Genomic DNA, 15,251 nt, shown 5'->3' with positions numbered 1-15,251 from the left:
CAGACATATGAGGTGGTGTAACTTGCTTAGCGCCTTCATCTGGTTGTAACAATAATGGCTGTGAATCAGTTAATTCCCCACCAATTAACTCCTGTGAAGTGTCAAATGCAATGGATGTGGTGCTTGTAGTAGCGCTGGTGGCTGCGGAAGATGAGGTGTTCTGTGTTAAATAGTCAACCACGTTCTGACAATCTTGGGAGTTGATGGGACGTGCCTTGCCTTCTTCTGAGCATTGTATTTTGGTCGAGGGCCGCACAAAATCACATCAACACGACCTCGCCCAGTCTGCCGGGTGGCCTTCCTCTGGGTCTGCCTCTACCTCTGCCTGTTTTGTCCGTTGTGTCCATATCGGGGTGGGGGGGGAAGTGAAAGGTATGCACTGACTTGACTAATACAATGTGAAGTCACACAGGTGCAGTTAACAGGTATGCACAGAGTGGTATATCACACTGCGTGCACTGAATACAACAGGTGCAGGGATGAGGTGGGTGCACTGAACACAACAGGTAGGTATATGCAGTGATGGGTATTACAATGTGCACCTGTCACACACAGACAGGTAGTGGACAGACACAGTGACACTGCGTGCGCTCAACTCGAGTAGGTAGGTGGGTGCACTGTGAACAACAGGTAGGTAGGTATATGCAGTGATGGGTATTACAATGTGCACCTGTCACACACAGACAGGTAGCGGACAAGCCCAGTGATACTGCGTGCGCTCAACTCACGTAGGTAGGTGGGTGCACTGTGAACAACAGGTAGGTAGGTATATGCAGTAATGGGTATTACAATGTGCACCTGTCACACACACAGGTAGTCATTGAATGTGCTGGGCCTGGCAGTTGCACACATACAGTATGAATTATCAAGGGTGTCTATGCAACACAAGTGTCAGTTCGACACACAGAAAAAAAAATAGATCACAAGAACAAAATTAGCTCTCAAAAGAGCTGTTGTGGGGTGCTATTTTAGCAATAAGAATCAGCAAGGAGCAAGCTAAGAAGCTTACAAGAGCCTAACTAATCTTTCCCTATGAGAGAGTCTGCAGCAGCTGTCCCTTCTCTATTTACTGCAGGCACACGAGTGAGTCCACTGCCTGACGCTGCCTGCCTCTTATAAGGGGCTGGAGTGGCTCCAGGAGGGAGTGTAGCCAGATTGGCTACAAAATTGTGATGTAGAGGGTCAAAGTTGACCCTAATGGTGCATTATGGGGGCGAACCGAACTTCCGGAAAAGTTTGCGGTTCTCCGAGATCACGAACCACCGGAAGTTCGCCGGGAACCGTTCGCTGGCGAAACCGTTCGGGCCATCTCTAGAAATAAAGCATGGGTAGGAAACTCCTCTCACAATCAGGAGAGAAAAATTCCTCCCACGTTAGGAACGGTGACTCTTTCTGACACAGGAACTATGAAAAGTACCTCCACCTACCTAAATATGCTAATAACCAATAATTTATATGAACCTTTACCTGCAAGATGACAATACGAGTCTAGATTGTGGTTTAAAATATCCCAAAAAAGTAAATAAAACACTTATTTAGCACTTGTGGTTCATAGACATACTGTAGGTGACACTGATCATGTGATCTGGGATATCAATTTGTAGTCCCTCACAAAACTGCTCCAGATCTTCTGGCGTTTGTAGGGTGTAAAATCTTCCTAGCTGGAGAACCGAGTGGCCAAATGGGAATTTCCATCTGTAGGTTAGGCCTTTCATGCAGATGTTATTTCGTAATAGGCGTAGTAATCTCATCTGCCTCAGCATGATTGGCGACAGATCATTGCTTTAAGATTTTCATTAACTTGCACAACTGCATTTTCTCTAGTAACTAGGTCTGATGCAACAAATACAGAATAGGAAGCCCTGCTGTGGTGCTACATATTGTGCTAGTGCTATCAACAGTAAACTGTGTGTGTTTGAATGATGTCTCTAGTGATGCATTAGTGGATTAACCAAAACTTGAATTTGATTACTTTATTGTTTTGTTGTTGTTGTTTTTTTCACAATGACTTCTCAGTTTTGCTGGACATTAAAATGGAGAGCTGCTGAATTCTAGGACTGTAGTAATAAAAGTGATTATTATCCTAAAACTTTCCCCTTCCAATTGACAGTGCATTTTTATTCCAGGAAAACCATTTTTTTTTTTGTGAAACAAAACTGCCAGCTTCATCCATGAGTACAAACAGACAAACATATACTGTACAGTACACACATAAACAGAATACAACTGACCTTGAAGTTCCATTGTGACTGATTGTTTTAATGACTCTTTCAGGAAAATATTCTCCTCTCTTAAGGCCCTATTAATGTCTCTTAAAAGTTCTGTCTCTTGTTCCAGTTTTAATAATTTCAGAGAGAGCTCAGACACTTGACTACTTGAATCCTGAAATCCAAAAAACAGAGTTATTCTTAATGTTGACAGCTCTTGCATATGTCCATAAATCATATATTGCACACCCTATAATAAAAATGAAAAGTACATTCAGATGGCTTGGTTTTTAAATATGTATGCAAATCTTCGGCAATGTCATGCTGAGTTTCAATCTCTAAGAAAAAGAACATGATGCAATATGTAATACTTGTGTTTTGTTTTTTTTTTGTTAACCCCTTTTAACTAAATTAGGATCAGAATACAGGTAGTCCCTGACTTACAAATGACCCGCCAATACAAAAGGCATGGATTCTGTGGTTATATGAGAACAAGTCCAAAAATGTTTTAGAAAAAATTGGTTTTAAACAATTCAAATAAAAAAATGGCTTTAAACTTGTATAAGCAGGTACAGGGGGCAGAGGTGACAGAGGGGGGCACTGAAGGCACAGGGGGATACAGAGGAGGCACAGGGGAAAGAAATGGCACAGTGTTCCAACCTAAGAACAGATTCAGGTTAAGAACACACCTACATACAGTGGGTTGCAAAAGTATTCGGCCCCCTTGAAGTTTTCCACATTTTGTCACATTACTGCCACAAATATGCATCAATTTCATTGGAATTCCACGTGAAAGACCAATACAAAGTGGTGTACATGTGAGAAGTGGATCGAAAATCATACATCATTCCAAACATGTTTTACAAATAAATAACTGCAAAGTGGGGTGTGCGTAATTATTCGGCCCCTTGAGTCAATACTTTGTACAACCACCTTTTTCTGCAATTACAGCTGCCAGTCTTTTAGGGTATGTTTCCACCAGCTTTGCACATCTAGAGACTGAAATCCTTGCCCATTCTTCTTTGCAAAACAGCTCCAGCTCAGTCAGATTAGATGGACAGCGTTTGTGAACAGCAGTTTTCAGATCTTGCCACAGATTTTCGATTGGATTTAGTTCTGGACTTTGACTGGGCCATTCTAACACATAGATATGTTTTTGTTTTAAACCAGTCCATTGTTGCCCTGGCTTTATGTTTAGGGTCATTGTCCTGCTGGAAGGTGAACCTCCGCCCCAGTCTCAAGTCTTTTGCAGTCTCCAAGAGGTTTTCTTCCAAATTTGCCCTGTATTTTGCTCCATCCATCTTCCCATCAACTCTGACCAGCTTCCCTGTCCCTGCTGAAGAGATGCACCCCCGAGCATGATGCTGCCACCACCATATTTGACAGTGGGGATGGTGTGTTCAGAGTGATGTGCAGTGCTAGTTTTCCGCCACACGTAGCGTTTTGCATTTTGGCCCAAAAGTTCCATTTTGGTCTCATCTGACCAGAGCACCTTCTTCCACATGGTTGCTGTGTCCCCCACATGGCTTGTGGCAAACTGCAAACGGGACTTCTTATGCTTTCTGTTAACAATGCCTTTCTTCTTGCCACTCTTCCATAAAGGCCAACTTTGTACAGTGCATGACTAATAGTTGTCCTATGGACAGAGTCTCCCACCTGAGCTGTAGATCTCTGCAGCTCGTCCAGAGTCACCATGGGCATCTTGACTGCATTTCTGATCACCGCTCTCCTTGTTCGGCCTGTGAGTTTAGGTGGATGGCCTTGTCTTGGTAGGTGTACAGTTGTGCCATACTCCTTCCATTTCTGAATGATCGCTTGAACAGTGCTCTGTGGGATGTTCAAGGCTTTGGAAATCTTTTTGTAGCCTAAGCCTGCTTTAAATTTCTCTATAACTTGATCCCTGACCTGTCTTGTGTGTTCTTTGGACTTCACTGTGTTGTTGCTCCCAATATTCTCTTAGACAACCTCTGAGGCCCTCACAGAGCAGCTGTATTTGTACTGACATTAGAGAACACACAGGTGCACCCTATTTAGTCATTAGCACTTATCAGGCAATGTCTATAGGCAACTGACTGCACTCACTTCAAAGGGGGCCGAATAATTATGCACACACCACTTTGCAGTTTTTTATTTGTAAAAATGTTTGGAATCATGTATGATTTTCATTCCACTTCTCATGTGTACACCACTTTGTGTTGGTCTTTCATGTGGAATTCCAATAAAATTGATTTATGTTTGTGGCAGTAATATGACAAAATGTGGAAAACTTCAAGGGGGCCGAATACTTTTGCAACCCACTGTATCTATAACATATAACCATATACTTATAACCTACGAACCTACCTATCTCGTTCATTAACCGGGGTCTACCTGTACTTCACTTTGTATATTGCCTTTGCTTCCTTGCAATGCTTTATTCCATAAATGCAAAGTGCAAATGGTATATTTGCCAAGAAATGCCTTGCATCTTCTCATTGAGCTGTCTGGCAAACCGTACATTCTACTACAACAACAAAACCTAAACATTTGTGCATCAAACTTGCACATTTTTTTTCCAAATAAAAGCATAGAAAGAGAGCATGTGAAATAAAAAGAGCATTAAATAGTAACAGGTTTTTGTTGGAAGACCAGACATACATGGAATATATCCCTTAAAGAGAAACTCTAGTGAAAATAATGTAATAAAAAGTGTTTCATTTTTAGAATAATTATGTACTGTATAAATGATTTAGTCAGTGTTTGCCCATTGTAAAATCTTTCCTCTCCCTATATGTATATACAGGCAACTAATAAATTGAAATTTTGGTTTGCAAGAGACTGCAAGTCCTATCAACTTTTGTTCCACTCAGGGCAGCCATCAGGGGGGGACAACTGACACTGCAGTGAGAGGCCCAGGGCTTCTAGGGGCCCTGCCCCCCAAAGCCCTGGAAGGGCCACATGTGCTGGCTTGCGGGCCTGTGGCTCACTAACCAGCACACCGCGTTCCAGCACCTATGCCTGGATACCTATACTGGGGGTATCTATACCTGGCTAGGGCAGGGGGACGAGCTGAGACAGAAGGAGACACTGAGGTAACACTGGGATAAAAGAGACACAGGGGGAACAGAGGTGGACGGGAACATGAGGTCACACAGAGGGACACAAAAGAGGCACAAACTGAGGTGAAACAGAGGGGGACAAAAGAGGCACAGGAAGAAAAGAGGGGGACAAAAGAGAACGGATAAAGGATAAGAACAGACCTACAAGTCCCTATCTCACTTGTTAACCGGGGACTACCTGTATTTTGCTAGTATTTGGCTCCACCCACAACATGCGCTGGTCATGCCCACTTTTTGCTGCATCACGCTGTGCATGGCGCTTTCTTCAGTGTCGGAGCCATGCACATTTTTCACCGCAGCGCACTTCGTGCACGGACATGGGGGTGGGTTGGCTGGTGGGCGGGCACAGCAACCAGTGGGTATGTCCAGGCCTGATGATGTGTGAGGGGCCCCAAAATTTCTGATGGCGGCCCTGGTTCCACTTGTATAAAAGCTTTGCTAATGCCAGGCTATGGTGTTGAGCTTAAGCAATTGCGATTTTGGAAATCGGAATCGTAGGACATGCAGAATTTTGTGAGCGTTTGTACTCATATACCTAGTGTATAAGTTAGCTTAATGGCCAGAAAATGCAGCTGCAATCACCTACAAAGTGCTTACACAAAGCGCTAACGATTGCATTTTGCAATCTTCAGTGTGTCCCAGGCCTTATATTGACATTATATATATATATATATATATATATATATATATATATATATATTACACACACCAGCTAACTTTCATGTACTTCACATACCCTGTGATGTGCATGGACATATGAAGCTTTAATATAAACATGCATTTCTATTCTCCGCATGACCACATGACAGGATGCATTTTTACAGATGACATGCTATTCTCCTGTGTTACTGGGTTAAGGAGCTGGGACAGTGACAAAACACCTGAGGAACAATGCATTCACATGTGCATAATGAGTGTGCATGAGCTCTCAGATCCAAAACCAACACAGCCATCTGTACATAATGTATAGAGCAGTGAGGCTCGGATGTCTCGATCCACGAATTCGGTGACCAAAAAAGAAATCCTTAATTGGATCCGGATTTCGATACTCGTCCACGGCACGACACGGATTTTCGGCTGTGAATGATGCGCTCACGGCCGGATCCACGGCCGGATCCGCATTTTCTTTTAACATTAATAGCAAAGCCCCCATACATGCTACAATCCCCCAAATTGCATGGATTATCAAGGTGATAAGGGGCTACAACTTCAACATAAAAAATTCCAAAAATATTTTTTTTTTCTAGAGAAAATGGATTTTAAAATGAAATCAACACTTTAAATGGGGCTATTAATTGGTAATAAGTGGTTTTAAACAGGGAAATACACGTTAAGCAATCACAGAGGTGAAGGTGAGTCCCAATGGTACTTGGCGGTGATGGTACCACTGGAGGAGGATGAGTGGCTGACGCCAAAAAGGCCCAGAGAGATTTTTGTAATTTGTTGGGGGGGGGGGGTTTTGCAGCGATTAGCAATGACATAACAGCAGAGTTGTCAGTGGACCTGGGCAGTGTGAACGCAGACTTTAGTAGCGACTGAGTCAGGAGGACAAAGCGACCGGTCAGTGTGGCAGCACAGAAGGACCATGGCAGCTCACTGTTAGTAGTACCACAGTGTAATAGTGCTGCCCCTAAAATTAGATGCGCCTGGTGACCCGGGCAGAGTGAACGCAGAGTAGTACTAGTAGCGACTGAGTCAGGAGGACAAATCGGCCGGTCAGTTCAGCAGCACAGAAGGACCATGGCAGCTCACTGGTAGTAGTACCACAGTGTAATAGTGCTGCCCCAAAAATTAGATGTGCCCGGTGACCCGGGCAGAGTGAACGCAGAGTAGTACTAGTAGCGACTAAGTCAGGAGGACAAAGCAGCCGGTCAGTTCAGCAGCACAGACGGACCATGGCAACTCACTGGTAGTAGTACCACAGTGTAATAGTGCTGCCCCTAAAATTACAATACAGGAGGACTTTCGAGGCCCTGCTGTATATGTGAAATTAATCAACTTTAAATCCTTTAACGAGCATCTATTATGGAGGGCAAGTCTGATGGTGCCTTCACTGCGACTCACTGCGACTCACCAGGTTGGTCACCTCCTCAAGGAGGAGAGAATCTGTTATGGAGGGCAAGTATGCCATTGTGAGTGACCACGGTGGGTAATGGCCGTGGAACCAGGGTTCTATTCCGGTCCGGAGTGGGAGCCTAAGAAACGGCTACCACCACACATCCAAGGAAGGCAGCAGGCATGGCATGCACGTCCCAAGGTAGTGACCAAAAATAACAATACAGGAGGACTTTCGAGGTCCTGCTGTATATGTGAAATGAATCAACAGGTAGGTAGGTATATGCAGTAATGGGTATTACAATGTGCACCTGTCACACAGGTAGTCACTGAATGTGCTGGGCCTGGCAGTGGCAAACACACAGTATGAATTAGCAAGGCTGTCTATGCAACACAAGTGTCAGTGGGACACACAGAAAAAAAATAGATCACAAGAACAAGATTAGCTCTCAAAAGAGCTGTTGTGGGGTGCTATTTTAGCAATAAGAATTAGCCAGGAGCAAGCTAAGAAGCCTACAAGAGCATAACTAATCTTTTCCTATGAGAGTCTGCCAGCAGCTGTCCCTTCTCTCACAACTGCAGGCACACGAGTGAGTGTAATGGCCGACGGTGCCTGCCTTTTATAAGGGGGGGAGTGGGTCCAGGAGTGAGTGTAGCCTGATTGGCTACAATGTGCCTGCTGACTGTGATGTAGAGGGTCAAAGTTGACCCTAATGGTGCACTATGGGGGCGAACCGAACATCCGGAAAAGTTTCCCGTTCACCGCGATTGTGAACCACGGAAGTTTGCCGGGAACCGTTCGCCGGTGAACCGTTCGGGCCATCTCTACTCTTTACCACCCAAAGCCACTGTCACCAGCACCCCCCCATCAGTATAGGTATCTAGATGACCCCTCCCCCCTCCCTCCACTATAGGAAGACAGATGACCCCTCTCCCCCTTCCCTCTAGTATAGGTAGCCTGCTGACCCCCCCAGTTTAGGTAGCCAGATAACCCCTCCACTTTTTCCCTCCAGTAGGTATTAGTCCTCAGTCCAGTCTAGGATCCCCTACACAGTCAGGAGTCAGAGACTCACGTGCAGTTGTAGTAAACTGTCATGCGAATCCCTGGATGGGGTTCTGCTTAGATAAAATAGAAAGCACACCTTCCTACAGGAGGTAGCCGTGTTTGTTTTTGGGGCAAGTGCAGAGGTAGTAGCATTGCCAATTAGGTTCACAAATAGGACTTCCGGCAGAGCTGGTTGTGATAAATGAAGTCCTAGGTAATTGAAGTAAAATGGCTAAGAACATTGCAAGCTCAACTGCGAGTAGCAGCAGTGGGCAGGTGGTCCCTACGCAGTGCATACTGCGGTCAACGTAGCGGCCGAAGTATGTACAGGGGGGATGTAGAGGTTAGTGCTTCAAAAGGTAAGATCCGAGGGAAACACATTGTAACAAGATAAATACTTATGCTGTGGTACATAAAGTAAGGTAGAGGGTTTTAGAGCCTTCCATCATCAAAAAGTTAACAAAGTTCAAAAGAACTACACAGAACCGAGATCACTCGTAATATACATTGATCAATCTAAGTTGTACAATTGAGATTGGAGCAGTAGGGCTAAATGCAAATCATTAATAAGAATTTATTTGGTTGGATTTCTGTTTCAGGAGTTTGGCGAGTATGGAATCGAGAAAGCTGAATTACTGACAGCAGAGGCAGAGATGGAGATGTCAGTCAGCTGAGCAAACGTTTCTGGCCAATCCTGCAGTGGAAAATAATGAGTTTTCCAATATTGGACAGAGACTAAAGACACTTGTCTGAGCAAAGCATAATCCAAAGTGCATATGTTTTTCTTTCCCAAGGAGGTGCTTTAATAATGAAGAGTACTGTGCTGATCATGGGTTGCCATGTCGTCCTAGGAGACCGAGGAGAAGAAAAGACATTATCATGGACAATGAGGGGTTAATGAGAAAACAAGGCCAAAGCATGTTCATGTTTGGAGAAAAAGGTACAGATCCTTTTGCACTACCCTCAGATTGGTCAGTACGGACCAAGTCGGCAGAGATGTAGCGAACGGTTCGCCGGCGAACGGTTCCAGGCGAACGTTGGGGGTTCGCGTTCGCCTGCACCAGGCGAACTTTTTCGGAAGTTCGATTCGCCCCATAATGCACTATGAGGGTCAACTGTGACCCTCTGCATCACAGTCAGCAGGCACATTGTAGCCATTCAGGCTACACCAAGCCCTGGAGCCCCCCCCCCCCCTCCCTTATATAAGGCAGGCTCGCTGGCCATGACACTCACTCGTGTGCCTGCTGCAAATAGACAGACTAGGGAGAGCTGCTGCAGATTTTTTCTCCTAGGGAAAGATTAGTTAGGCTCTTGGCTTGCTCCTGGCTGATTGTTATTGCTAAAATAGCCCCCCTCAACAGCTCTTTTGAGAGCTAATGTTTTCCTGATGTGTTTTTTTTTTGTGTGTGTTGCTCACTGACATTATACAGCCCTATCTGTTGCAGCTGGACCTTGGTAATTGTTATTACTGTGCCAGCCAGGCCCTGCCTAACTATCTATACTGGGACACCTACCTATGCCTACCTAACTACTGGGGCACCTACTTACCTATACGGGGACACCTACCTCCCTACCTATACTAGGGGACCTACCTATGCCTACCTACCTATAGTGGGTCTCCTACTTATGCCTAGCTAACTACTGGGACACCTACCTATACTGGGTCTCCTACCTTTGCCTAGCTAACTACTGAGGCACCTACCTACCTATACTGGGTCTCCTACCTATGCCTAGCTAACTACTGGGACACCTACCTATGCCTACCTACCTATACTGGGTCTCCTACCTATGCCTAGCTAACTACTGATGCACCTACCTACCTATTCTGGGTCTCCTACCTATGCCTAGCTAACTACTGGGACACCTACCTATGCCTACCTACCTATACTGGGTCTCCTACCTATGCCTAGCTAACTACTGAGGCACCTACCTACCTATACTGGGTCTCCTACCTTTGCCTAGCTAACTACTGAGGCACCTACCTACCTATACTGGGTCTCCTACCTATGCCTAGCTAACTACTGGGACACCTACCTATGCCTACCTACCTATACTGGGTCTCCTACCTATGCCTAGCTAACTACTGAGGCACCTACCTACCTATTCTGGGACTCCTACCTATGCCCAGCTAACTACTGATATCAATTGAAAGGATCCGCACCGTCTAAAAACGTAGAAATTTTATTTAAAGCTCTTTAAAACATCATAGGCAAAATCTGAATGCGTTCCGGATCACCATTGACGCATAGCGTTTCGGATACAATCCTTCCTCAGAATGGTTCCAGTACACACTGACATACTCACTCAAACCATGCCCATTAAATACACAGGTAGAGGACCTGATAGAAGAGGTCCTTTTTGCTAGCATTATTAGATCTTTTACTGAGGAACAACTACTTCCTATTTGGGGATTCTTTTTATGTGCAGCAGAGAGGTACGGCGATGGGCTCGAACGTGGCCCCGTCCTATGCTAATTTGTTTATGGGTTTGTACGAAGATGCATTTGTTTATTCCAATTTTCTTTTTTGCAAACATGCCCTGTTGTGGCGACGTTATATAGATGATATTTTTTGTTTGTGGGTGGGGCCACGTTTGAGCCTTGAGACCTTTAGGGACCATTTACATGCATCTTGTCCAGCAATAAAGTTGACTATCGAGAGCAGCTGTGACAGGGTTAGTTTCTTAGATACCTGGGTGATTAGACAGGAAGACCATCTTATTACAGATCTCTATATCAAACCAACTGATAAAAACTCAATTCTCCATTTTGCCAGTTTTCATGTTCCCCATATAAAAGTTAATATTCCCAAGGGACAGTATAAAAGGATTGAGCGTATTGTCAGTGATCCTACTACTAAAGCATCTCGCTTGGAAGAGATGAAGTATACATTTTTGGCCAGGGGGTAGCCAATTGCATGTTTGGAAGGTAATACCAGAATGCGAACTGGCAAGAATTGGAGAATTGGACAAAGGAGTACTAAAAGTAGTTATAATGAGAGGGTAACGTGTGTTACCACTTATAATGTTCTTTCATATGAGATAGCACATATCATTAACAAATCTTGGCCAGTGTTGAGAGAGGGACTGCCACATGTTCGTGAATTTCATAATCATCCCCTTATGTCCTATAAGCGTGCACCGTCTTTGCGAGATATATTGGTAAAGGGCGATATAGGTCCAGAAAAGAGCCAGGGATCTATGAGAAATGGGACTTTCCCATGTTTGGGGTGTCACCTCTGCAGTTTTATCTGCAGGGGTGACACCTTTACCCATCCTAGCAGGGGCACTAAATTTAAGATACAAGGTTTTTTTTACTTGCGATTCTAGATATGTGGTTTATATGTTGAAGTGCCCCTGCGGGATGGGGTATGTTGGAAAGACCACCCAGGCTTTGCGGGATAGATTGGCATCCCACAAGTCCAGTATTAGAACAAAAAATAGGGATTTGTCGGTATCCGACCATTTTGTTACTCACCAGCATAGTTTGTCGCAACTAAGGGTGCAGGTTTTGGAAGGAGTTCCAATACAGAGGAGAGGGGGGGACAGACACAAACAGCTGCTTAAACGTGAAAATTATTGGATTAAAAAACTGGAGACTCTTGAGCCAAAGGGATTAAATAGAGAATATGATGTAAATAATTTATTATGATTGTACAATTAGTTGTGATAATTTTGCTAACATGTTGTTTATCTATCCAGCAGGTGGAGCATTGTGTAGGAGGCAATTGAGTTAGATTCCCTGATCTTCACATCTTATCGTGAGTGGCCATCAGTGTGGTGCATACTTTATATCGAATAGCTTTTTATTTTTAGTTATATGCAGTTATTCCACTTTGGATTGGTCTATGTTAGACCAAGTCTATATGTGGATGTTGTAGACTGGTTTCTGATTGGAGCCAGTCAGCACGCATAGTGTTTTGGCGTCATTCGCAGTCTTTGAGGCGGACGTTGTAGGTGCCGCTCACATTGGTCAACCGCTGTCCATTCGTATATGCGGAGAACCATGCGTGATTTGTTAGCGACGTCATGTGCAGTCTTTGTTGCGGACGCCGTAGGCGCTGTTTTGATTGGTTGGCCGCTGCTCATGCGTACATGCGGGCAACCATGCGTAGCTTTAGATGCGGACATTGGTCAACCGCTGTCCATTCGTATATGCGGAGAACCATGCGTGATTTGTTAGCGACGTCATGTGCAGTCTTTGTTGCGGACGCCGTAGGCGCTGTTTTGATTGGTTGGCCGCTGCTCATGCGTACATGCGGGCAACCATGCGTAGCTTTAGATGCGGACGCTGTAGGCGCCACACTGATTGGCCACAGGCTGAACAGTCTTCCAGGCGGATGCTGTAGGCGCCTTTTGGATTGGCTGCTGGCTGTATGCTCTTGGAGCGGACGTTGGCGGCGATGTACTGATGGGCTGAGTGGATACGGGGGACTTGTGAATAGGCTGAGAGACGGGAGGATTGTCCCAATTCAAGGGTAATGTGGTAATTGGTCGGCAGAGCTTGGGATCAGCCGACACCGCTGTTTAGAATCTGGGGCATGAGGACTGAAGCGTCTCTTTAGATGTGTTTTACATATCTTGGAGCGCATGAGGAGGTGCCTCTGGTGCAAGAAACCTTTTTGGGCAATCCCTCTGGAGTCTGATCGGCCTGAAGTAAGTCTCTGCTCGGTTGCTTCCTGCACGGTGATTTGTTACATTGTTTGTAAACATCGGATTGATTTTCATTGGCTAGTGCTATTATGAATATGCATGTATGCAAATTGTCATGACATGTTGTAGTCTTCTATCAGGTCCTCTACCTGTGTATTTAATGGGCATGGTTTGAGTGAGTATGTCAGTGTGTACTGGAACCATTCTGAGGAAGGATTATATCCGAAACGCTATGCGTCAATGGTGATCCGGAACGCATTCAGATTTTGCCTATGATGTTTTAAAGAGCTTTAAATAAAATTTCTACGTTTTTAGACGGTGCGGATCCTTTCAATTGATATGCAAGGTCCCTGTAACTCCAGGGGTGATCACAGCACGTCATAAATATTCCACCGGTGCAGATGCAAGTATACAATTTGATAGCTAACTACTGAGGCACCTACCTATGCCTACCTATTCTGGGACTCCTACCTATGCCTACCTACATACAAGAAGATAATAAGGTCGTTGCTTCATTGTGGACAGACCAAATTTGATCAGCTGGACAGTCACTGTTCTATCATTGAGCTACCACAGCCCGGCGACCATATGGGCTGGAAAACTGCCACGGCCTGCACTCTGGCCATGTTGCGCATCAGTCCAGCACGGCCGTCACTACGCAAACAGCTGTTTGCGGTGCGTTACACAGTGAGTTTGGTGTGTCAGTGTGAAGCAGAACTCTAATTACACTCCCTGATTGATGTATACCCATGCAAGATGTTTTAAAGCACTTTAGGCCTGCAATTTAGCATTCAATGTGATTTCTGCCCTTAAAACGCTGCTTTGCGTCAAATCCAGATTTTTCCCCGGGACTGTGGGCATGTATCCCACTCTGCCATGCCCCCCTCCAGGTGTAAGACCCCTTGAAACATCTTTTCCATCATTTTTGTGGCCAGCATAATTTTTTCTATTTTTCAAAGTTCGCATCCCCATTGAAGTCTATTGCGGTTCGCAAACTTTTCCGCGAACCGAACGTTCCGCGAAGGTTCGCGAATCGGGTTCGCGAACCGAAAATCGAAGGTTCGCCACATCTCTACAAGTCGGGTAGGAGAAAAGGATCATTGGTACCAGATGGAAGCCAATTTCATGGCACGATGGTGGTAAAAGGTATGAAGGGTCAGGAGTGTTGGAAGAATGATATTAACGGAAGCTCAATGCTACTCCTGAATGTGATGCTCTCCCAGCCCAGACACCGATCCCAAGTCTGGTTAAAAGGTACATTGCACTACAATGGGTATATGCAAAAGGTGAAGTGTGTGGTACAGGATTACCTTGTCTTGGTTCTCCGGAGTGAGGTGGATCTAGACTGGAGATGAACGAGCAGTAAGCGTCACTTCTCCTCCAGGAGAGAAGCAGGGAACAATATCACACTCTGGGGCAACCAACAGAGGGTGTCTCTGAGACAACTATACACATGTAAAGGATGGAAAGCAGAAGGGTTTTGGTTCTTGGAACAAGAAGTAAAAAATAGAGATCCAGCCACATTTTCATGTGACAAAGAGGGAGGGGATAGCGATCCCAGAAAAGGAAGAGCCAACACAGGTAACATCATTCTCCCTACACGGGTCACAATATGAGACAATACTACACAGTCCATATTCAGCCACTTATCCTCATGTTAGATGGTTAAGTGACCAGGTACGCTTAATAGAAAGATTGCCGAGAGTATATTCTTCCCGACCGAAGGTACATATTTTGCCTCAGGACATAAGGGGGGCAAAGGTTCAATCAGGACAATTGGGAATAGCGTGGACAGTTGGGAATAGCGTTTGCCATTGATATGCTTGCTAATCAATTTCCCTGTAGAGAGAGTACCAACCATATTCTTCTGGGGAGGGCCACAAGGGTTAGCATGGAATGTTAGTTTAATGGATCAGGGGACTTTTGGAGTAGAGAGGTAGAATCCTGGGATACATCAGGTAGCACCCCGGGGACTCTATGGCCTCAATTCACAGAGCTTTATCAAACACTTTATCAAACGTTTGATAATTTTCCTCATGGGTAAAATCTAATTTTGAATTCACTAAGGTGTTATAGATTTATCGAATATTTTATCGATGAAATGATCAATAAATATATAACACCTTAGTGAATTCAAAATTAGATTTTACCCATGAGGAAAATTATCAAACGTTTGATAAAGTGTTTGATAAAGCT

The 15,251-nt window shown here is 44.7% G+C and overlaps 1 protein-coding gene and 1 long non-coding RNA gene across 3 annotated transcripts in view; one reads left to right on the top strand and one right to left on the bottom strand.

Annotated features, from left to right (window-relative positions):
* Nucleotides 1-15,251, top strand: part of LOC137504035 (uncharacterized) — a 458,442-nt gene that overhangs the window by 151,778 nt on the left and 291,413 nt on the right. Inside the window, exon 2 of the long non-coding RNA XR_011019403.1 lies at nt 12,105-12,163. This is a non-coding gene — a long non-coding RNA (uncharacterized lncRNA). The remainder of the gene's footprint in view (nt 1-12,104; nt 12,164-15,251) is intronic.
* Nucleotides 1-15,251, bottom strand: part of LOC137504028 (kinesin-like protein KIF28P) — a 524,300-nt gene that overhangs the window by 220,027 nt on the left and 289,022 nt on the right. For both annotated transcript variants that reach the window (XM_068231935.1, XM_068231937.1), the window contains one exon: nt 2,232-2,382. In XM_068231935.1, coding sequence (XP_068088036.1) covers nt 2,232-2,382 — 151 coding nt within the window. The remainder of the gene's footprint in view (nt 1-2,231; nt 2,383-15,251) is intronic.

The sequence above is a fragment of the Hyperolius riggenbachi genome, chromosome 4 (genome assembly GCF_040937935.1).
Source record: "Hyperolius riggenbachi isolate aHypRig1 chromosome 4, aHypRig1.pri, whole genome shotgun sequence".
NCBI lineage: Eukaryota > Metazoa > Chordata > Amphibia > Anura > Hyperoliidae > Hyperolius > Hyperolius riggenbachi.
Note: the sequence above shows the minus strand (reverse complement) of the source record. Positions and strands in the feature narration are given on the sequence as shown.